At 48.0% G+C, this 24490-nt stretch overlaps 1 protein-coding gene across 2 annotated transcripts in view; it reads left to right on the top strand.

Moving 5' to 3' along the window:
* The first annotated feature begins 859 nt into the window (after positions 1–859).
* Positions 860–24490, top strand: part of LOC309881660 (monocarboxylate transporter 2-like) — a 33093-nt gene continuing 9462 nt past the window's right edge. The window contains exons 1-3 of one of the 2 annotated variants that reach the window (XM_082767852.1): positions 860–995; positions 1322–1579; positions 23641–23784. In XM_082767852.1, coding sequence (XP_082623978.1) covers positions 1363–1579; positions 23641–23784 — 361 coding nt within the window. In that variant the 5' untranslated portion in view covers positions 860–995; positions 1322–1362. Of the gene's footprint in view, positions 996–1321; positions 1580–9830; positions 9985–10294; positions 10549–23640; positions 23785–24490 lie in introns of those variants that run through there. The other variant, XM_082767851.1, reaches the window with a different exon arrangement.

Below are 24490 nucleotides of genomic sequence, written 5' to 3'. Positions count from 1 at the left end.
AGAAGGCATGAATTCAGGAATTTGTCTGTAGACATATCATCAGCTTAAAATATTTTTTTTCCCTTACTGTTCCAATCGGGTACTCCTACTAACAGTTTGAATCCAATGTTGTCAAGAAGTGAAGGACTCTCAGATAGATGCAAATTACACGGGATTTTTCCTGAGTATTTTTTTTCCAAGATAAACAAATGTGCCTGTCTTCCCAGTGAGCTGACTGCTACCTCTGAGGTTCAGCAGAATGTGTCCAGCTGATACCTGTGTCTGCTCCTTCCCATTAGCTCTGTTCATGCCCTTTCCTACCAGCTTCTCCTGCTTCCAAGTTTGCAGTAGATAAAGGCCTTTCCTTTGAGGACAAAAATCCACCTTTCTGTCCACAAAGATGCAGATGCATTCCCCAGCACCGTTTGCAATGGGAGCTGCTCCTCTCCCCTCTGGTTTGATGTTTTGGGCCTTGAGAATAGATGAATAGATTTGTAGATTAACTCCAGAGGTGCATATAATGTTTTTTTTTTTGTTTTTTTTTTTTTCTTTTAACTTTTTTTTTTTTAATTTTATTTTAGTGGCTAGGGAATATGGGAAGAATGCAAATGAGTGAATGCTGTCTTTGATCCGTGTTGCTCCTGAGCATAATCTGCTAACCTGGCAGGAGCCAGGCATGAGTGGAATTGCTGCCCCAATGTAGGAAGGAACTTCAGCCGCTTTGCAAGCAGTTGCTCTCAGTTTGCTTGTTGGCTTGGGGAAAACAAGTGGCTGAGAAAGCCCCATCCCAGTACAGGACAGGGGAGCTGGCTGCACTGTGGGGCTGATCACCTGCTGCTCACATTATGAGACTTCTTTTAAGCAGGGGTAACCTGAAATTGAGCTTTTCCACCCACATCTGAAAAATGAGCAATGGAGCCTTTACCCTGAAAACGGCATGAGTGTGGCATCTCCTTCTCTCTGAGGGACGGGCTGAGTGTCTGAGCAAGGATCAACCTCCAGGAGCCAACCCTGAGGTGAGACACCAAGCTGCTGGCTGGGTGGGGGGCAGGCATTCGCTTCGATAAAATGGGGCCTGTCCCTCAGCACAGAAGGTGTCGGAGTCTTCTGAGGGCATGTATTTAAAATACAGGTGGAAGGGCTGGGCAAGGCTGTTGAAGAGGGAAGGGTGATTTTGACTGTGTTAGAATTGCACAGTAAAACTTGTAATAACCAGCAAAATATAAAGGTTTGAAGAGTGAGTGTTTCTCTGTACTACTGAATAATTGTACTATTAAATAAGATGATGCCTGGCTGTATGATGTGCACATTCTGTAAAACACGCATGTGTTTTGCTCTGCAGGACACTGGGAAGTGGTTTTTGCTCTGAGGTCTGGATTGACCATGTCTCCTCCACTCCCCTCGGACCTGGGCTACATCCCCCCCGATGGAGGATGGGGCTGGGCAGTGGTGTTCGGGGCCTCCATCTCGGTTGGGTTTGCATACACCTTTCCTAAAGCTTTCACAATCTACTTTAAAGAGCTTCAGGCTGTTTACAGCATCTCCTACAGCCAGATTGCCTGGATAACTTCCATCATGTGTGCTACCACCTACGGAGGAGGTAAGTGAAGCAAGACCTCATCTTTCTTTGTATCAGAGGAGGTCAGAGCTCCACACCAAAAGGGGAGGAGAGAACATATTTCTTTGAGAAAGTTCTTGGAAAGATCTAACCTGAAAATTGGCTTTCTGTTTTCTGATGTTGTGCATTGGCAAAACAGAGAAAACCAGCACTGCTGGATATTTTATCGATAACATATACGATGTCATCAGTTTTTGTTATTTCATCAGAAATCTTGATGTGTTTGCCTTGGAGCTTGGCCACAGGGGAATTATTTTAAACCTAGACAGTTATTTCAGCATATTCAGCATTACAGCTTTTGTCCTGCTCCTCTTCTTGGCTTTCTTTTTGAAATAAAAAAAACATGTTTCTGGCACTCATTGTTGTACGGATGATATTGGAAGCTTGAAACCTAAAACTCAGCTGGTGAACAGGCATAGCATACATGCACGTAGATGTTGAGTTAGTATGTAAATGTGTCTTTAAATATTACCTAATTCTGTTGCCAAATTTTTGCTGTGAATTTTTAAGGGACAAAGTTTTAGATTTCTGTCTGGAGAATCTCTCTGAAAGGACAAATGTGTTCCCTGGTCACTTCAGGTTAAATTGTTCACTGAGTGCTTGTCCCTTGGCGGCAAACATCGCTGTTATGCAAAGCTCCAAGGAAGGTGTTGCTTGTCCTCGTAATGAAATCACTGAGTGGATGTTCTCAGAGAGATGCTTGCCTTAGATACTGATGCCAGGTATCATCCTGCCACTTTGATCTCAGCAGCCGGTGTGTATCTTGCTATTAATGGTTAGTAGATTACCGTCTTGTTTTTAGGTTGCTGGTGCTTTGTGAGGTGCAGCTGTCAGGAGTTACTGCCTGGCCCTTAGCAGAGCCTTCATTCTTAGCTTGTGTTGCAAGGGTTTAATGTAAAAGGATTAACACCAAGAACATAAGATAGCCACACCAGCGCACACCCAGCACCTCAGTAACTCAGGAAGGAGCTCTGCATAGTGATAAAAAAAGCTGCTGTGTGAAATGGCCTCAGAGGCAGTGAGAAGGCTTCACCAGGGCCTTGGGACTACAGTCTCAGAAGGATGGAAGCTCGCTTCCAGGGCTATTAAATCAGCAGGTCTAATGAGCATGTATTTTCCTTTGAAACAATGAGTGCATATTCTGTAACCACTGTGTCTGTTGTGGTTTCATGTCAGCAGAGTAAAATGAAACGCCGAACAAAAGGCTGGAAAGGTTCATGTTAGGGATTCAGGCTGTGCATGGCTGCTACAGGCCTGATTTCCTCGGGATGGCTGCTCAGTGCCTTCTGAGATCTGGATGTCTGAAACTGAACACCTTTAGGGATGTCTCAGACCAAATGACATTTTTGTCTCCCCCTCCCCATTCTCTGAGCTATCTTCAACAACCTGATGAAGATGCAGGGGAGAATAAAGCATAGGGACTGGAGTGAGTGATCCTGATGGGGGAAGCAGCCGCTACAGCATAAAACTTGAGGTTTTCATCTTGATCTTCAAATACTGATGCTTTTGACACCCTATTGCTGCAGAGCTATCACTAGAAGCTGCAGCCACATGCACAAGTTCCTGATGTTTCCAGATGTCAGAGGTAACAGCAGGGAGATGTCAGCATTAGCAAGGAAATACAAGACGTTGTCCTGACTGGCAGAATCAAGATGACTTCTCCTTTTCAGCATTACATTTGCCATCACGCAGCCTTCAGGTTAAGAACTCACTGCTGATGGGGGGTCTTACGGTACCTCTCCTGGCATTTTCATAGGCACTAGGCCTGTGCTGACTGCCATAAGGGCAATTTTCCTTGATAGGGCTCTGTCTTATGGTGCAGTAGTTGTTGCTTTGAGCCTCTCTTAGTTTTAAAATCACTGTAGCATCTGGGTTTTAAAAATGAACTACCAAAATAATATATATTGGGAAAAAAAAGAAAGTCTCACGAAAAATGTCTGTATAAAGATTATAGACTTTTCTAGAATTAAGGAAGATCAATTATCTACTCTGTTCTTGCAAATGATTAATAATTCTAAACATTTTCTCATCATGTTCTCATCTTTCAGAAGTTGTTTCCTGTAAATGGTGTTGACATCTCCATAGATCTGACAGCAGCATCATGCTTAATTATCGTAGAGGAGGGAATGGTAATAATAACAGATTTAGTAGTTTCATCTCAGAAAATAAATATCTTTGAATGCATAAGTAATTGAATACTCAATTTGATCTTCCTTTCACACACCAGCATAAATCTAGAGTGATCCTGCAGCATCCAGTGAAGCTGTACGCCTTGTTTGAGGGAGGAGGAAAACACCAGCAAGACTTGCCAGGGAGGTTGAGGGTACCCAGGGGATGCCTTCAGGGGGAATTATGCCTTCAAACCACAACTTTAGTTTTACAATGTTCAGAAATGCTACAGCTAACTATATACCAAGTAGTAGTGTAGGGGAGTGTAAGTTTCTTAGCACTAGAGCAATTAAAAAAAAAAAAAAAAAGAAAGCTTCAAAAAATGTTGGATATTCCTTCTGGGTGAAATTTTGTCTGCACTGAAGTCCATAGGCACTTTGCCATCACCTTTAGTGGAGCCAGGATTTCACTTGTCAGCTGAAAATTTTGATTTGCTAATCCATAGTGCTAGAAGCCTGGAAAATTTCAGCCCCAAGCATGATATTTAGGAAAGGAGGCTGAGAAGTGAATGAAATTTTAGAAATGAATTGCGTGTCTGTAAACACTTGGTTTCCCAAAGGTCTCTGGGATTGTTAAGTGATGGAGTGTCCTATAAATATGACCCAAATAATGAGTGCATCTGTGAAGCCTGCCTTACAAGGGGTCATGCCTGTGGCAACTGGGGGGCTCTTGGGAAGGTTGGTCTGCAAAGCCAGGATTACAGCAACCTTGAGTAAACACTGTGCTTGGACCAAAAGTCTCCTCTCTTTGATCTCATAGGGCAGAATGGACATACAGTGTCAAAAGTTCAACAAGCTCCTAGAGAACAATCTGTGTAAGACCTTGAAAGTTAATACTAAAGCATCGTGCTCGATCTGCTGGACAACGGTCAGCCAGAAGGGCAAAGAAACAGGGGAAATGCAGGCTCAGGAGTGCTGCTGAGTTTACCTACAGAAATACTGCGTGTTGCATCACCCTGTGCTAAGGGCACAGAGGGCTGATGCATTGCAGGGATGTTGTACACAGCTGCCCACACTACCTGGTGCATGAATAATCCTTTCCATTGATTCTGTTTCTTGTTTCCATACCAAAGTATTCAACTGAAATGTAGCAGGATCAGGCTGGGTGTCCTCCGCCCCACGCAGAGGAGCTGTTTATGTGCACAATGGCTGCAGGATTTACCCTGTAGTCCTGCTTCCCCCTGCTCCCTTGCAGTGTCTGTCAGCCTCAGGGGTGATGAGAGCTGTGTGGTCACAGTGAACCTGGCTTCTGCTGGCTGCATCCTTGTCCTTGAAGCAAGCCAAAAGTGCCCTACTTCTGTGAAGCCAAGGGGTTGCAGCTCTCAGGGCACTGCAGTCCCAGAGGGAGGTTTATTGGGGGAATCCATGGAAAAGCAGGAACCATCAAGCAGTTGCAGACACTCGTCACAATTTTCTATGCTGGAACAACAACAAAACACAACACAAACTTCCATCTTCCTCTTTGGGACAGTTTTTCTGCAGGTTTAACTGACTCCAAGGCCTACTTGGGTGAGGGCGGGTTAACTCTGGGGGGAAAATACCTTTGTTATGTAATGGCTCAGAGTTCTATGACCTGCAAACAATGGTGTTCGGAGACTACCTGGAGATCAGTGTGATGTCCCCCTGTGCCCAAGCTGAGGAGCTCCTGGCCCTCAATTCACACTTGGGCATCACTGCACAGTGCCAGCTTTCTGCTCTTTCAAAGAGGGAGCTGCTCTTCTTGGTGCCCCTGTAAAATCTCTCATCTCCCAGACATCAGGAGAGTTTAATGAGATCTGAAGCTCTCCACCTTGTTGAAGTGTTACTTGCCCTTCTGTCCTATTGCTAAAGACCCAAGCGTTTATTTGTGGCAAGACAGCCTTGGAGGTGGGCTGGGAGTAGCGGTGGTCTTCTGGCCCCAGCTATGCCACAGATACTTAGGGAGAGTTGCAGGTGGGAGCGCAGAGGATCCTGCTGCACACCATGTCCTTCAGTGAATTCCCCATTGCTTTCGGTACAAATGAGAGTGACGTGCTGCTCTGGGTAAAGTGTAATTGCACCTCCAACATGACCTTCCACCCCAGCTGTTTGTTTGCCTGTGTTTGTGTGCACAATTTGAAATGCCACCCGCTTGGCTTTTAGTGATGTTTGAGAAAAACATGGTATCTCTGCTAATTTTTGGCCATTCAGGGCTTGGCGTAGCCAGACATCTGCCATTCAAGTTAATAGCTGAACTCTCTGTGTGTCTTCGGGTCCTTCAGCTCTGTTGTTTTTCCCTTCCTATGCAGTCATTTTCCAAATATAACAGAGCAAGGCCCTACTGGGATTAAGATGTAAATGAGATGAAGATGCAATAGCAAAGGAATAATTTGCTTTAATTCCCAAGTGAAAACATTCCAATTATTAGATTTAAATTAATTGTAGCCATCTTCTTACCAACACAACTGTTCCTGTTTGGGCTACTGATTAAACCCCTGCAACAGGGGAAAAGGAGAAGAAGTGGTGCTGCTGCTGGCTTTGTGTTTTGGTCTCAGGGAAACCAGCACTTCCAGCAGCGGTGCTTCATGTACCTGGCTGGCTAGATGGCGCGATGCAGAGCTGGAGCCATTCAAGGGTTTCACTGCTGTTTGAATTCCTCTGCCTGCCTGGCCTCTGCAGTGCTATTAATACCACAGCTTAGCCAAAAAACAAGTTTGACGTTTCATAACTTTCTGTTTTGACCTCCCTTGGCCCCCTTGTAAAACATCACCAGGTGCAAAATGGAGGCACGAGGCTCTGCCAGCTGCCTCGGCAGCTTCCAGCAGCACAGAAATCCCTCATCCCCACATGGTGTCACCCCACTGCTGGGTGCAGGGACGCCTGGGGCTGGGGACTGTGCCCACAGACAGACAAACATCTCATGCCATCCCAGAGAGGCTGCCTGGGATTCAAAGGTGTCCTCAAAATAGCCATAGCCAAGGGACAGGGACAGGCCACGGTGCTTCTGCATCCCTACCTGGGAACCACTGGGCAGAGCGAGGTTCCCTTTAATTAATACCTTGAGCATGACAATATTAGCAGTAAATCCCTGAATGCTGGAGGTCTGGTGGCTAAACTTTGAGGAATGTGTTGTGTCAGCCCAGTGGTGAGCAGAGGCCAGTCAGTCTGTGCTTACCTGGGAGGAAAGCACTCGTCTGTCCTCAGGCTTGAATTTTGTCACTGCATCTGGGTGGGGCTGAGAGCAGAGAATTTTGCTGAATTCAAACCTTTTCCTAAATATTAATCTATATTAGTATGGACTGATCCCTTAGAAAAAATAATATTATTATGAAAATAAATGCATGTGGCTATTTTTAAAGGGCTGGGCTATTTCTTTCTGAAGACAAATTGCAAAAGTACCAGTATTGCATCCTGGGTCACTGAGCAGGGCCCTTAGGTTTTGTGGACAAAACTGCATATAATCTCATTCATAAATTGAGAGGTAATTTCAGCCTCAGTCATGGATTGGACTTTGCTGCTGATACATTTTATGAGAAAATAGAAAATGAGAAAATATTTTGAGAAACAGCCACACTGTGGCAATGGGTACCGCAGACATTTGGAAGAAGTGCCATTACATCTTTAGCTGCTCACTTTACCCAATGCTGTTGTGATGCAGCAGAGCTAGGGACAGAATTTTTTTTTTCTTTTTCTTAATGTGGAAACAATTTGTAAAGCCTTTAATTGACTTTCAAAGGCTCAGTGAAGGAAAAACACTGTTGGGGTTACAGAGCTGTAGCTCCTACCTTCAGCTGCAATAAAATGCTGTGTGTAGAAGGATTCAGATAAAATTCTTTCCTAATACCAAAGTGGCCCACCGAGAATAAAAATAAATGCTTTCCATTCTCAGGGGAGTCCAGGTTTTTTTTTTCCCCTTTTTTATTATTATTTATTGTTGGTAAAAGGAAATCACTGAGACTGTCAAGACTCGTCACTTCTATTTTTGTCTTTTTATTTTTGTGTCCTTACATTTTAAAGAATCTTATTTATCAAGCCTTAGGCTTCAATAAATGAAGGATATTTGCTTATAAAAATCCAGATGTAAAGTATCTATGGGGACTGCCATGGAAAGCTTTGCAAGGAGTGGAAGATGGACCCTTTTGAGAGCAGGTTCAGCCTCTGACACATCCCCAGCCCCTTTCCCCCTTTGCTCCTCTTCTTGCCCCAGGAGCTTAGTGCTGGGGAAACAATAGCAGCCACTTATTTACATGGGGGGTTGTGATAGGGAAATGAGTTTGTTGAAAAGGTATTTTGCAATTTTAATGAATTTTCTTGCTGCTTGCCAACAAATTAAAAATCCTGCCCTCCAGGAAGCATCTGATTGCCATGGATGGGTGAGTGGAGCCCGGCCCTGGGGGCTGTGCTCTTTCCCACAGGAGGGGCACACACATAAGCAGCTGCCCCACGTCTCCCCACATTACTAGCAAGTCCTTTTTGACCTAGCGAGCCCAGGATTTCTGCTGTCAGGCTTTTTCTTGGAAGAAACTCTCCCTCTGCCCTCAGATGGTCATGTTCTGCTTGTGAGCATCTCGTCAGAGCAGCAACACCTGTGCAGATGGTTTTCAGGTGTCTTTAGAAATCATTTGTCCCCCCAATAACTCCTGCTGCAACTGGTTTCCTCCTCCCGTTTTGTGTTTGCAACCAATTTGTGTTAATGTTTACCCAGAGGGTGACGTGCCAGTGCTTGCTGCAGAGGAAATGCCTTAAATTACACCAAATTTAATGTTTCTGCAGAAGGAAACTCTCCCATTTGCAGTGTTGTACCTGATCCTGCGTCCCTCTGCTCCAGGGGTTTCCCATCAGCACATAGCGCAGTGCTAAGGATGTGCCTTTCTTCTGTCTTGGGTGTGGTGGTTTATGTGTGCTCACATGTTTTCATTTTTGGCAGAAGACAGAAACCAGCCACTAAAACTTGATTAGAAAAACTCTGGGAATCCCAAACCCTCTGTAGGAAAACGGGAGAAAACCATCCTGTCCCATTCGCTGTTGCCTTATTCAGCTGCGGACAGGGATTTTCATGCTGGGGAGACTTCCATCGTGCCCTGCAATGGCAGAATTTGTATTTTCAGGGCTGCATTGTAAAAGCTTGCTGTAAGGGTGTCTGCAGCTCATAAAGTGACTCTGGGCTGCACCAGGACAAAATTCGCCAGCTCATCGTGCTGTGGCCCTGCACCCATGAGTCAAGGTCTCCTGCTCTTTTTAAGTTTACTCAGTTTTATAGGAAGGAAGAAATAGTAGTAATAAAACATCTTATGGATGTGCTGTAAAGAGGTCTTTAAAGCTGTAGATTAACTGCACCGGGCAAATTACTGAGCAAGGCACTGATTCCTTCCCCCTCTCTGTTATTGCCTAATTGCTTATGGATAAAAATGGGAATTCTGGTAACACGGGCTGTTTGGGGAGCATTGGAGGGTGGATGGAAATAGGGAGGAAAGGAGACCTTTCTTGCTTCATTACAGATTGGTGTGTTTGCACCTGAACCCAAAGGGGTAACTATTAAAATCTTGTTATTTCGGATATAGCAGTTTATGGTGCTGAAGTGAGACGGAGCACCACATGGGATCAGCGAGCTCCGTCTCTCCATGTCCTTGGGGAAGCCCAGGCAGGCACACAAATCTGCCCAAATCATAGCCCAGCCCTCGTGGTGGCAGGGTGTGATGCTCGCCTGCCATATCCATCTGAATTTGCACAGAATTGGGACTGAGAAGACTTGTGGATGGATTCCTTTTAGACCCGCTGTTACTTGAGGCAGGAGGAGACAAGGTGGAGCAAGACACGAGGCTGGCAGCAAAGCTGCAACTTTCTAGCAAGAACAAACAGTTCTAGTGTTTCCCCAAAAAGACTTCAGCGGAAAAAGTGGAAAATACAGTGAATAAGGGAGAGCAGACAGTGACTGCACATCTGACCAAATCTGCTGTGATGTAGTTGTATGAGTACAGGACAGCAGGAGGGAAGAGAGCTGGTAGAAACAGGAAAAAATCCTAATTTCCGTTTAAATGACTGCGGATATTTAATTAACCCCAGCGGGCTGGTTGGGTGCCAGTGCTTGGTGTTGTAGGGTGGTGAGGGAAAAAAAAAAAAAAAGTGGAAAAAGGGAAAAGCAGGTAAACCCAGAGGGGGCTTGGTCTGCTGGCTGTGTGGGGCGGGTCCCATGTGGGGCTGTCCTGCGTGGGGCGGTGCAGAATCGCCCTCCCCGAGGGGCTCAGTGCCACGATCCCACAGGTGGGTGCTGCTGCGTGGGGCTGCGGGGACCCACACGTGGCCGGGGCTGTCCTGGGGGGATGTCCTGGGGTGGTGGGTGGGGGCTGCACCAGGTTGGAGCCGGCGTTTTTAATCACAGCCACGTTCATGGGGTGTTTCCAGCGCTGTCCGCCCCAGTGGCACTGCCGATGTTCTTCGCGATAACGGCGACGCTGCAGAGGGGGACACTAAAAATTAATCAACAGCACAAAGCGTGGGGGCGATGCTGTGGTCGCAGCCTGGGGCAGCGCTGCCGGCACTGACGCTGCCCGTTTGCACTTTTATTTTGCAGGGCTTCCCGAGGAGCGCTGGGCTCGCGTCCCCCGGCCATGCCGTCCCCTGCTAACGCAGGGCCAGCCCCCGGCCCCCCGGATGGTGGCTGGGGCTGGGTGGTGGTTTTTGGTGCTTTCATTTCTATCGGCTTTGCCTACGCCTTCCCCAAAGGCATAGCCATCTTCTTCAAAGAGATCCAGGGTTTCTTTGACACGTCCTATAGCGAGATCGCGTGGGTCTCCTCCATCATGCTGGCCACCACGTATGGCGCAGGTGAGTAAGCCTGCCCCGGCTGCCAGGGTGGGTTTGCTGCACAGCAGAAATAAGTCAGAAATCTCCTTTCCGGGGCAGCGTACAGGGAAGGCGACGGTGTCCTTCTGAGCTGCTTTATCAGCAGGTTTGTCTTCTGATCCTGTTTCCAAATTCGTTCAGGGAAACATGTCCAGATGCAGAGCGCAGATGAACTAAGGGGTGTTTTTTGGAAGTAAACTGGTGCCAGCTGGGATTTTCAAACCAGCCTGGTGCTTACCAAAAGTTTCATTTTCCGTGCCTTTTGGGCATGTGGGGGACTCCCAATGCCTTCAGATATGTGATCTGTGACCAGCTCGCTGCTGACACCCCCGAAATTTCCAGCTGGGTTTGCAGCACCTTTGTTGTCTTTCAAAATAGGATCCACTTCAGTGCAATGGGCATGGAACCACGTGCAAGCCTCTATAAAGGCACACAGCATCCTCAGCAGCAGAGGCTGAGCTGTGCAGCGTGCACAAGCACTGCGCCTTGTCCCCAGCCCTGGGCTGCTTCTGGGGCTTCTGCTTCTTGGGCATCATCTCAGCAGCCTCCTGGCTGCTCTCCTGCCTTCAGAACTGCCAGCAGAGCATGGTTGTGGGCTGCCTGCTGTCCAGAAGTCAGATAACCTCTTAAAATTTCCATGGGCATCAGTGAAACAGCCTGGAGAGCAGGCTGGTGTCAAACAGCTGGGTCTGGGGCGCAGCCAAGGGTGAGCATGGAGTAGAGCATTAGCTGAAGCAGCTGCTGGTTTGTTGTGGCAGGCTGTAATTACAGCAATGAAATCACCAGGGTCAATCATTCTTATCACTTGTAAAGCAGTGCATATAACTTTGTTCTTTTTTAAAATCATTTTGATAGCACAGTAATGACTCAATGAAAAGCACAGTCTGCCTTTGATTAAATCTGCAAGTGCAGGTAGACAGGAACCGTGCTCTGTAATTGCAGGAAACTTCATCAATATTTGTCCTGGCTCTTAAATAAATTCTGAAAATATTCTTTGTTTCTAAAAAGAGATTTTTGATTTCCTTAGTAATGCACTGTAGTTTTCTCTAGAGAGAGTCGGTAATGAAAGTAATGATGCTTTGTACTGTAAAGGTTTGCAAAGTGGAAGAGATTCTTGAATCAGACCCTATTGTGATCCACTCAGTGCGAAGACATGGTCCCAATGACAGTAGCTGGGCTGAGTTCCCATCCAAGAACCCACAACTGCAGCAGCAGTTCAGAAAGGCAAATCCCCTGCCAGAGTCAGTGCTGCTCTCCCAGGACACCTCAACAGGATGCTGAGCCCAAGCTGAGGCTCTGGCATACATTGCCATTGGAGCTTGTTATTAAATGCAGAGAAAACCGTTTTTGCTTCAGCCCTGACAATATAAATAAGCAGCCAGCAGTGAAAAGCAAGCAGTCAGGCTCCGTATGGGCTGAGCGGGAGCTGATGGCAAGTGGATTACTGGGGAATGGGGGACAGAGAGGAACACTGCTGTGGGAGGCAGGCAAAAAGAGTGCCACTCATTTAGGTATTACTTAAGCCCTGCTTTATAGAGCTGGGGTACATTTCAGCCCGATTAGCTGGTTTCAGTTTGGGTTTGCTGTGATGTGGAACGCTTCGGAGGCAGTCAGGGAGGGGAAAAAGGAGCAGCAGCCAGCCCATGCCTGTGGTGTGTTCAGTGGCCTACAGCGGAGGGCCTGGGAAGCTGCATGGTTTAGAAGTCAAAGAGAGATGACTAATTTCTGGTACAAAAAGGATGTGAATGTGTGGAGGCTGCTGTAAATTTTGTGGCTGGTACTGAAATTGCACAAAGTCTGGGGTAGGTGTTACCTGGGGCTCAAGGCACCATGGTGACGACCTCGGGATTTCAACCTGCTTGCAGTGGCCGCCTCTTGGTGTGGTCACCATCACCCAGAGTGATGCCATGGGAAGCCCTGCTCTGCTGCAGGGCGGGGGGAGCTCCTGATCGAGCATCCCCCAAATAATATCCTCTCTGCAGACCACCATGTGCCAGAGCAGTCTGCCAGCTCTGCTGGCACCGCCAGCTCGCTCGGCTCCTCTGCCCCATGCCACCGGTGCCTTGGCAGCGTGCCTTTGGAGGGTCTGATGCCCTGGCTGATAACAGCTTTGTTTGCAAACATCCTCAGGAAGCAGTCCCTCACTTCCTTGGCATGCTTTTTGGTGTGGGGACTTGTTTTTAGGCTGTGCTGCTTACTGTAAACAGAGCTTATGCTGGCATTTAATAAATAGTGCAAACGGAGCTCGTTTTTGGAAAACGCTCGTGTGAACTCACCCAGATCCACAGAGGAGCAGCTCGGCTGACTGTGACAGCACAGACACAGATTCGCAGTGACCACCTGGGGCTGCGGCTTGCAGCACCAGAGCAACACGAATTTTTCAGACTAAGACTGAAAACTGGGAGCCGAGACCATTTCTGCCCTCCACTTGTGGTTCTGTTCCCCTAGGAAGCTGTTTTACCCCAGCTGCAGCTCCGGCAATATATATTGCAGAAGTTTTAATGTGTCTTATCCCCCAGTTTCTTAATCCGAATGAGGTTGCAGAAAGCAATCCTGGCCCTCTAACACAGGCAGTAAAACAGATTAGTGTGCAGTAAAGCGGACAGCCTGGACTTTATGGCAGGGCACTTGTGCCTCTCCCCAGCGCTCACGCTCAGCCGCGGCACATTTCTGGCTGCAGAGAGCAAACCTCTGGGTGAGGTGCACAAGGGAACATTGCTGTTCTTTGCCCATGTCCCCCAGGGTGAAACTCGGTCAGTCTGATAAAGGATTTCTGTTTTGCAATGTCTCCACTCTTTTCTTGCACGGGGTGAAGGCTCGCCCCATGTGGAAGGATGGTGGAGCGGAGCCAGTGCCTGGTACAGAGGGGAGGCTCACCGGGCCAGGCAGAGCTGCCCCCTTCTATCTTTGGGGTGACACATTTCAGCCCAGGCCACCGGTGGGTCCCTGGAGATAACCACTGCTCTGGAAAACAGCGGGCAGAGGAGCCCCCAGGAAAGGAAAGATAAAACTAATTTGGTGGTGGTTTGGTCACCCTGTCCAGCACTGGGGGAAGCAGCCAAATATGTTAAAAATAAGGAACTCGACGCTACTAATGTAACAGCAGCGATGTTCTTGTAGCTCTTACGGGCTCCTTGAATGTGCTGAGGAGGTAAGGATAGGGGGCAGGAGAAATGCCTTTTGTTATAGCCAGCTGGTAGAGCACGGAGGCTGCTTTCTGGCACATGGGCCAGAACAGAGAGAATAATTTAATATCTGGGACAATATTTGCATTTTCAATTATTTATTTACTTATTTTTTAATGATAACTCTGTGGCCAAAATGATCTTTTTGCCATTGTAATGGAAGAACAGAAGTCAGCTGAGTGAAATGTGGAGACCAGATCCTGACACAGTCATTTCAGCTGGTTAGCCTGAGTAGCTGGGGCTAGCATGGGAGACATCTGACATTTTATTCTCATTTTGAAGAATCTTATTTATTTATTTGTTTTTGCTATTGCTGTGCAACTGAGCCTTGTGTCTGTATTTGTACAGAGTTTGTAGATGTAAACCTGAGCTACTTGTTTTGTCCCTTAATATACAAAAACAAAACCAAAAACGCGCATGAGGACTGTACCTTGGTTTTGTTCTGCATGGAGTGCTGTGGAGTCTTTGTCTTGGTCGTGCCATATGCTGCTGTGATGCCCTCCTGGTCTCCATGTTGCTGTTCTTATGTATCCAAATTTCTACTGAAATTAGGGAATTGCCTTCTGCCTATTTTACAAAGAGACAGAGAGCCACCTTTAGCAAATACAACAAAAACAAGAGCATTTCTTAAGTAAAAACCTTATCCCAAAGCCAGCTGGTGTTTATTACTTTTGTTATTTATTATTTATTGTTTTGAAACTGGATGAAATGTCTGAAGTTTTAATTCTGGAGATGCCCAATAACTGGGTCTTTTCTCCAAAGAAACTTTCTCCCAGAGCTTGTAACTGCTTAATAGAGCATCAGCTAAAGCAGCAAGGAAAAGATTGGGAAGTTGAAAGTCGACTGCTGACCTTGAACATTTAATCCAAAATTTTATAGCCGTATTTTATTACGTTGCTGGCATGATAAATTGCAGTGACAGGTTTAGAAAGGACCTTACAACATGCAGTGGCGTAAAGCTATATTAATAATGAGTTTGATTCTGCAGTTCTTAACTTAATCAAAACTGTGTATGCTCTCTTCTGGTCTGGACCGAACCCCACTGAAACCCGCTCTGCCTCCAGAAGACCTCACCCAGTGCTCTCCACCCATCCCAAGTGCTTACAAATAGCCCTGAAGCTAACCACAGCACCAACAGGGGAAACTGAGGCAAGGAAAGGAGGAGTTTTTCCAAGGACAAGCAGCAAATGATGACAGAGCTGGGGCCAGCTGTGGGATGTGCAAGCTCTCTGTGAGCCGGTTTTGGTGCAGACAGGGTCCTGATGGGCAGGAGGTGCCCTGACTGGTGGAGCCAGGTGGTTTTCTGTGTGTCCTGCGCAAAGCTCGGTGCCATTGACAGCACTGACAGCAAAGTATCATGCATCGGCACTCCCTAGTTATGTGCTTACAACATTGATTCCACAAAAAAATTCAAATAGGGCTTTCACTAGGATTTGCCTAGACACGCACATGTCTGCCTGGGTTTCTGTGTAGGCTGGAAGAAGGACTCCACGATGGCTACCTGGCATCCTGCTGCAGCATTACATGCGGTGGACAGGCTTGGGGACCAAGCCCAGGTGCTTCTGGCAGAAGCACAGCTCAGCAGCGTGGTGCTGGATGCCTCCTTTGCTTATTGTGGCCACCTCTTGGAGTCCCACCAAGTCAGTGCCTCCCCATGTCATTGAAACAAGGCATCTTCCCACACCGAGGCACTCCCTGGTGTAGCAGCACCATTATCGGCATGGGTTTTGTTAGGGAAACCGGGTGAAGAATGATTTGATTTCTGTAATGGATGGCACTGCGGGTTCATATACTTCTCCTGGCTCTCAGAGAGCACTCAAGCCCTGCAAGGTCACCACATATGTGCTTATATTTTTTATTTTTTTAAATAGCCCTGTTCTAGTTAAGAACGATAATAGCTATAGGTTCGGGTGAAATATTTCTGTGTTCGTGGACTTGGTCACAAAGCTTTATCATTTTGCCCTTCATTGGAGCTAGCAAGGTCACCAGGCAGGAGTAATAGAGCTGTGATGGACTTAATAAAAACAGAGATTAATAAGAACGAGGAAGAAGAAAGCAAAGGATTTTGGATGGGGAGTTGTTAATGCTTCACATGCAGGTATAAAGCCCAGGAGCAAGTTGAAATCCCCTCCAAAAAGTAAAATATACACACGCAAAGGATTCTTGCCCCAGGAAGGACAGTGTGTGTGTGTGTGCTGCTGCAGGAAGGGGTGCGAGGACGTTCATGCCAAGCTGTCCTGCAGCACTGCAGTTATTCTGCCCCTGGGTGGCTCTCCAGCATAAATCCTCTCTTGGTCAAATCGTGTGGGGTTTCTAGGAGGTGGACAAAGCCCTTGGAGGACATGTCCAGATAGGGGCTGTTTGCCTGTACAGCAGGGTGTAGAGGATGTTACCCAAGGGCTGCTGATCTCAAGGAATAAGTGTTTCGGCTGTGGAGGGAACAGATCTGTAGCTGGGCTTCAAGATGGAAGGGGTGAAAGACTGTGGTCCTGCCAAAGCAAAAGCTAAAAAAGTTATGGAAAAAAAAAATATTAAAAAGCGTGAAGTTGGGACCTGCTGCAGGTGAGCAGCTGTGGGCTGCTGAGATCCCAGCCAGCAGCCTGGGGAAGGCGCTGAGCGCAAGCAGCCGTGTGCTCGGCACCTGCCACGCTGTCCCCTTGCAGGAGAGTTATTTAATTGCCTAAATAAGAAGTGACACGAGGGACCTTGGCTCCTGCCCTGGTTTTGGAGCTTTTGGCCTGTGGCACCTCTGTACGCTCCAGTTGTGCAGTCTGGAAATTGAAATGCTGAGGCACTGATCAGATAAGATTGCTGGATAAGGACGAGGATGCTTTGTCTCTCTGAGGCCTGGGTCTTGCCTGCTTTGTTTTCCTATTATTTTTTTCTTAACATCAGGATGCTTCTGTAGCAAATGCACGTACGTGTGATGGGAGGTCATGCTCCCTGACTTTCCAAGGCCATGTCTGGAAGGGGAGGCTGCTGCAGCTTAGTTTGTGCCCCGGGTTGTTATCTCCACAGGTTTTTCAGCTGGCTGTGTTGCCCATGCCTGGGAGACCCAGCACCGTGGAGCAGGGACGGGCCAGCCTGATGACCGAGGGGCACGTGTCCAGGCAGGCGTCCCCATGCCTGGCTCTTGCATCTCACAGGGGTTATGCTACAACAGCCCTGCTCCGCAGCATGTGCCCCAGCTCTACAAGCAATGCCATCACCCCCTTTAATGTAAAGAGCCTTTTCCTCACCCACAAGGGGGCAAGAGGCGGCTTCTAGTGACTTGTTAGCTATGGGAGCTGCTATGGCGTATGTTGGACTTCACTCAAAACTGCCAACTTTCGATGCAAAGCAATAGTAACACAAGGCAGCAGGACATTTTAGGGGCAGATGGGTGTTTGGAAGCTGCCCTTTGGAGACTGGCTGAGGGCTATGTGACACCAGGACTGTCACCTGGGGTGCTTGCTTGCTGCTGCTTGCCCTCCAGCCCCAGTGCGTGTGGTTGTCCTGCCTGCAGCTGCACTGCCTGGGGAAGTGAGGGGGTGCTCCTCCACCACTGCCAGTCCAAAACAAACCATCTTAACCCAAAAACTGAGACTAATAATGGCCTATGTTATTACCAGGTGCCAGCAAGTCTTCTCCAGAAGTCTGGAGCAGACCCTGGTAACAGACACAAGCCCTCCAGGTGTCCTGGACCTCAGACTTCTCTAGCAAGGCACAAGACCCGAAAACCTGCAAGTTTTTACCTTTCCCATCCCTTCCCCCCTGCTTTGCGACAGTGCCCTGTGCTTTTTTCGGGCCGTGCATCATTAACGGGTGCTGATTGCTAATGCTGACCCCCAGGCCTGGACGCTGGTGTGTGCTGGCAGCACGTTAATAACGCCAGGCACTTCTTTCATTGCCTGCGTAACGAGGAGGCTGCTCCGCCACGAGGGGTGGTGCCCTGCTGGGTGAATTATGAGGCCAACGGCACTGTTGTTATTCCTCCGAGGGAATGAGATTATTACTGAGGAAATCACAGGCCTGCTCCTCTTGTTGCTTTACTACCAGCCTAATAACAGACTTTGCTTTATTAGGATAAATGATTTTCCCCTTTTCCTCCCAGCTCCTCCTCACGTCCCCAGCAACTCCACATAGTCAGCTCCAGTCCTGTCTGGCCAAGTTCTGGAGCTTTATCTGTGTTTTCACAGCAGTTTGGAGACTAAGAACTATCAGGGCAGTTTTTCTGGTGTCTGCACATCGACAGCTCTTGTCCCCACAGGAACCTGGGAGAAGCTGAGCTGTGCCTGCAGCCCAGCACTGGGGACGCTGGCGATCCCAAACCCACCACCGCTGGGGCTCAACACCATTGGCTGCTTTAAAGCTTTGCTGTTTTGTCATCTGCACGGCCATCGACTGCTCTGAGAAGCAGAAGCACGGTGTTTGCAGTGGCTCTGTGCCACTTTACACGGTCAGAAGGTCAGCCTTGTGAAATCTGCAATAAGCCCACGTTGCACAGAGGCCTCTGGGGTGCGGGGCTGCCTGAGCCCTGCCCAAAAATATTTCACCAGAAATTCAGCCAGGCCAGGTTCTGCCCAACAGGGGGAAATTCATTTCTGTTAGTATTAGGTTAAGTTAAAAAAAAAAATCACAAGCCAGACAAATAAGGGATATAGATGTGGTCAGAGGTATGGGAGAGAAGAACGCTTTAAATAGAGCCCTTGTTAAAAATACATTGGTGTTTTGCACCAACACTGGAAGTTTTGCAGCTCATAAAAAATTCATAAGGCTTCCTGAGAAAAACAGAAAAGCAATTCAGGTGTCTATCTTTTGAGCACTGTCATACTTGCAGGAGTTTAAGCCAGTCTGGATTGATATTTCTTGTTAAATGCCATGTCTGTGTTTCCATCCTGCCCGGATCATAGTTCAGTGGCTCAAAAAGAATAAATGACAAGATGGTCTGGCTTCGGGGGGGAGTGGACGGGAGAGCCCAGGGTGTTTTGCATTTTCTTTATGGTCTTACAATCTCCTCTTCAGGGTCCTTTTCACTTCTGCAGACATGAAACTCAAGGTGAAAAGTAATTGGACAAGCTAACAAATGAGCCGGGGCTTGCTTGCTTTCCCACCGGCAAGTTGCTGTGTTCTGCTTGCCACCAGGATCAGCTGCTTTGACATGGCCTTCCGTGTAGCAGCTAACAACTAATGGAAAGCTGCCACAGGTGTGAGAAAAGAGAGGCTTTATACAGGACAGGCACTAAACCAGTATGATTTATGTGGGCTGAGGATAGGGCTTTCAATTACAGCAGTCTTCCAGGAGTGCCGTGAGCCCAGCAGCATCTTTAGGGAATATTTGGTGCGAACTGTTGCTCTGCAGGCTGCACAGTTTTATGACAGGCAGCACACCCGTTTTCTGCTCCACAAGTGTCTGGGGTGCAAAATAAGGTGTTTCTGACCTGGCTTTCCTTCTTCTTCCCCAGCGGATGATGGTAGCTCCCCTGAATAGCATGTGTGTCCCCCAGCAGTGCAAGGAGCAGAGCTGCAGGCTCAGCTCTGAGCAAAGCCAGCAGCAGGAGCAGGCTCAGCTTCCTCCTGTGCCTGTCCCTGTCTGGTGCCATCCCCTTGCCATGGCTGTTAAGTGATCTCTGAGGCTGGAAGGTCATCAGCGAGCCACTTGCTGGGATGCAGAAGGGGCTGCCTTGTTTCCTAAGGCTGGCTGGGTGGGAAATGCTGTCCCTTCCCACAGCTGGCAACCCCACATCAGCAGCCTTGTCCCTGTAATGCAGCAAGGTGCAAGGGAACGATTGAATTTTAGTTCTAGTTTCCCTATTAGAAGTGGCTGTGGGATTTCTGCTGCGTGGGAATGTTGTGGGGATGATGCTGGCTCAGTGACACTGCTGGTCCCCAAGAGGCCACGCACCAGGGACACGCTGCACAGCTGATTTGGCTTTTGCTCCTCACCGTGACTTTTGAGGAACTCTGAAAGCGTTCACCAAAACCTCTGCAAGGTCAGGCCAGGTGAATGGCAGCTTCCTGTACACTTGGCCAGCTACATCTCCTGCCCTGTCCTTGCCTGGCTCTGTTAATTAAGAGACAAAATTCACCCTGCCTCCTGCTCCTGCTGCCGTCAGCTTGCAGGCAGGCGGGGTGATTTCGTCTGGATTTGAGGCCAGGGAGCCTGTGGTTCCTGCGTGTTGGACCAGGCAGGTGCGAACAAATCAAGGTGCCTTGGGATCTAAGCTGCACGCGCTGTTGCTGTAATTGTTTTCGGTGTGGTAATGCACTGCATCTTTATTCTTCTCATGCATGCTGCATAACCAGTAAATGACAGGTCCTGCTTTTTCAATTCCTCTGTGTTTCCAGGGGCTGTCACACTTTTAATTTTTGCAATAGCTGCAAGCAAAGCAGTAATCATGTTTCCTATTTCCCACGACTGTGGTGCTGGCTTTGTTGTTCTTAATTCCTCTCCTTGACTCGAGCTATTTCATGTTCTCTACAGCTTCCCAGAACACTGCTGTTTAATCTGGTGTTGGACGGCTGATGGGCTCCCCGCGGGACAAGTGCTGTGGGTGGCATGTGGCACGGCAGGGCAGGAGAGGTGCCTGGGATCTGTCGGGGGTGACACTGATCATTGAAGACATCAGGGCAGGGGGGAGGCGTACGTTTTTGTGATTAGTGCCCAAATTGGCAGGGTTTGCGTGCCGCAGTGTGCACAGCTATGTGACATGTCGCGTGCTCCACTTTCTGCTGAGAGATGGGACAGCTTCTGAAAGGCTGCTCTTAAAGCCCATGGACAATCACCTCTACGTTTCTGTCGGTCCAAATGACTTAAGTGGAAGTAACTGGGGGGATGTGATTTGCTTCGGTGCCTTTCAGAGGTCTTCTCAGGACTGTTACAAAAGCTTTGCCCTGGGAGCTGCAGCACGGGGAGGTTTGGGTTCCCATCTGGTGCTTTCCCTGCAGGTTGAGTGCTCGTTGTGGCCTTCACTGTGGGTGCTCCACTGTATGGAAAGGTCGGTGCAGATGCTGTGCTCCCGGCCTCCTCCTCTAACTGGCTGCACTCGGTATCTTCAAGGTCTCCAACCCTCAGCCCTGTGGAGGTGAGGGTGGTCAGGGAACACAAATGCTGTCACAGACGTGTGCTGTGATCCCAAATGCTGTGCTGCTTTAGCAAACCAAGGTCGTGGTGCCTTGAAGTTAGAAGGTTTTGGGGTGTGAAGGAGAAAGGTTTATGTTGCTTCTGAAGTGATTCTCCATTCCCTGTGGGCACGGCCCAGTCCAAGCTGCTGGCACTTCTGAGACCACAGCTCCCCACCCAGACAGACAAACAGACGGGACTGATTAACCCCCTGTAAAACTGATAACACACCCGACAGCGGGTGAAGGCTGCTTGTGGAAGGTCACGCAGACCTGCTGCAAAGCGTTGCTGAGAGATCCCATTGACTGTTTGCTGCTTTCCTGCTTTTCCATTGCTTTCCTGCTGTGGCTGGGAAAGACAAGTCCAGGGAGCAATTGCAGACTCATGGCTTAATGAGTGATCTCTGGAAAGCCGAGATGTCGTTGAGGACACTGCATATCCATTGAGGCTGCCACAGGGGTACAGCCTCGTGCTCTCATTTGCAAAGGCATTGGTTGAGATACGGGTGTTTGCTTTCACCTCCAGCCCCTCCTCTGGCCCCATAGCCAGGAAGCAGAGCACAGTGTGTCCCAACTCTAGCACCTTCCTGTTCATCATCTGCTGTCATGCTCCAAACCCATCATTACGGATGGGTGTAGCCAATATGACAGCTTGTGGAGTGAGAGGGACGTGGATCTGTATGTCTTTTCTTGAGGTGGATGCTGCATGAGTAGGATATGTGGGAGCATTCTGCTTTGGTTGTCACAGCTGGCACTTCTTTCTCCAGGAGCTGCCCCCAGTCCGAGCAGGAGACAGGCTTTATCAGGAGTCTTACAGGCTTTGAGTGCTCTGCTCCATGGCACACCATCCCATAGTTTTAGGGCTATCCTGAAAGCCCCCTTCCAGCAGGAGAAGATAATTGAAACCACTTTTTCATAGCTGAGTAATTAGATTGATTCTGGAGCAATGCGGGCATGTGGAAAATTGAAAAACGAGTTGTGTGCCCTCAGGCTGCAGACAAATGTGGTGGTGCCTTTCCTGAGGAACGCCGGCTGCCTCTCTTGGATAACAGGGCACGCTGAGACCATCCCCAGCATGCTCCAAGTCCAGGTCCTGTCCAGGGGAAGCTCAGGGAGAAGGAAGTCCCTCTCCTGCTGTGCTGATCTGACATCTAAATCTCCCCAGAACTCATTGAATTCTGTAGCACTCCATGCAGTGGAAGGACGCATGAGTGGGAATCCAGTTACAGGATTAGGAGAAAAGCTCTCGGCATAGTTGCATACTCACAGAAATTTTAATCGAATAGTGTGTTCGGTGGGACCAGCTCACATATCCCAGTTTCAGGGATGCTGTTAAGACTGTGCTTGTGGGCTTTTCATTTCTGAGTGTTTTGACCTTAGACACCTAGTGGAAAGTATTTTGTGTGTTACAGAAGTAGTGCTGGGCTTTGTTCCCCAGATTAAAACAGTCATATCTGCTGTATTGTGTTCTTGCACAACCTAACAGCTGAAATCTTGTTTGGATGCTGCCAGCCACACTGACGGAATGTTGTTTTTTGGGTCCTGCTCTGGCATTATTTCAGGCTGAGTTTCTTTAATCAATGCTAAATATCCTTCCGACTGGCTCTGTGGTGAGGCAGATCCCACAGCCAGACTACTCAGAGGATCTGTTAAGCCTCAAGTAACAGTGTCCAGTAACCTGTGTGTGGAGAGTGTGGGCTATTCATAATGGCAGGAATGAGGGCAAACAGGCACACTAGGCTCCGAAACTCCACTGCTGAATAGGGAATAGCAGCAGAAATAGTCTGGTACGGAAAGACACTAAATGCTGCCTGTATCCCCATCTCATTTTTGGTTCAGGGGTTTTGGGTTAATACAGAACCTTTTCTTATATCTCATAGCTTGACTTCCAGACCAGTCTTTCCTGCTCAGTTTGCTTCCTCTGCTAACATCTAACTTCTCAACCTGATCTAACTGTAAAATTGTCTCTGCTCTGAGCAGGAGGTGGGATCTGGAACTACCAAGGTGCTTCCAGCATCCGTTACTCCGTGATTCTGATTTTTACTGGTCCTCCAGCTAACTGGGACCAATATACACAAAAACTACTTTCTTTCCTCTCCTGACCAAAGCTGCTGTCTTGTTTCACTTCCTTAGATTTAAATGCTTCCTTTCTGTATCCATAGCCATTGTTAAGCTATTTCCCCATTTCCCTCTTTCATAATTTTGTGCTTTCCTGAACCACCTCTTTACATAAATGCAAGACCAAACCGGTTCTTTTGAACCAGTTCATCCATCATCCCAAACTGTTTCTACCCACATAGGCTGCTATTAAGAATTAATTAACAGTTGTTCTGCTCAAGTTTCAGTCTTGGTCAGCAGTATCGGAATTGCATTAAGTAGAGGCATTAAAAATGCAACAGTATTCACGATATCAGCCTCAGAATATGAACCAGTGCTTTGTATGTATATGGTTTAGCATCCTAATAAACCATGAAGCTCCTGCATTGGGATCACAGGTTCACCTGATCTGCTGTTGCTGTTTGCCTTCTCTGATGAAACATTAAAGTCCGGGGGGCAGGGACTGTCACCAGTTACACAGCCACCGTGTGGCACAGGACGTGCTGCCATCCCCACACAGCACAGATCATCTTTCTGTCTTTTTTTTCCATTTTCTTCCTGAAGTCTCTCTAGAAGCTGTCAGCAGTACCTCAAGGGTACTAATATTGCTGTGTTTTCCCTACCTTCTGTCACTCATGCCCTTCTGCGAGATGATACCCACCTCAAGGACCCTTTCTAACGCTTTTCCCAGGTCCCATCAGCAGTATTTTAGTAAACCGCTATGGCAGCCGACCTGTGGTGATATTTGGAGGCCTGCTGTGTGGCATTGGGATGGTCTCAGCTGCCTTCTGCACCAGCATCCTGCAGCTCTACATCTGCGTGGGCTTCATTACAGGTAAGAGGAAAGCATCTCCTTTGGACTCGCACCTGAAATTCACTTCTGATGGCTTGGGCATCCTCAGCCAAAGGCAGTGGGAACCTGGTGGGATCAAAAGCTGTCAGGACAGGGGCTCTAACTGGTTAACTGCTCCAGCTGAGCTTTAGCAAAGAGCCTGTTCCCTGCTAGGCTCCGTGTCCCTGGCTGAACATCGCGTGCAGGGGCTGAACAGGGGACGTGCTCCTTGCAGATGAGTGCTGTCAGCCAGAGGCGATGGTGAGGATGGCCAGCCCTGCCCTCGGCTCCTGCTGAAGCAAATGCAGGCTGACCGCTCTGCTGTGGGCAGGGCAAGCCCTCTGAGGTGCCAGTGTGACTGTGAAGAAGACACCTGTGTTCCTATGTAACGTGTTACCTTCCCTCTGTGAGATGTATGAAATGAAATTTCAGGGGGTTGCTTTGGTTTACTTGCCATTTGCCTGCTTGTGAGGTAAGGAGGTCCTTTAATTGAAAATAATAACCACTTAGAGTCAGTTGAAAATATGCAATATTCTCCCTATAGAGAAAAAAATATATATATTTCCTTATTGAAATTATCATTTGAATTTTCTGTAGTGAAAAATGAAACTCCATATTGGAAACTCTATCAGGAGAAGGCATGGGCTCAGTCCAGCATCTTTAAAGTCTGCAGGTGCTGGGTTATTGCTTTTAGAGGTAGATAGATTGG

The sequence above is a fragment of the Aythya marila genome (assembly GCF_965140915.1).
Source record: "Aythya marila genome assembly, chromosome: 10".
Classification (NCBI taxonomy): domain Eukaryota; kingdom Metazoa; phylum Chordata; class Aves; order Anseriformes; family Anatidae; genus Aythya; species Aythya marila.
Note: the sequence above shows the minus strand (reverse complement) of the source record. Positions and strands in the feature narration are given on the sequence as shown.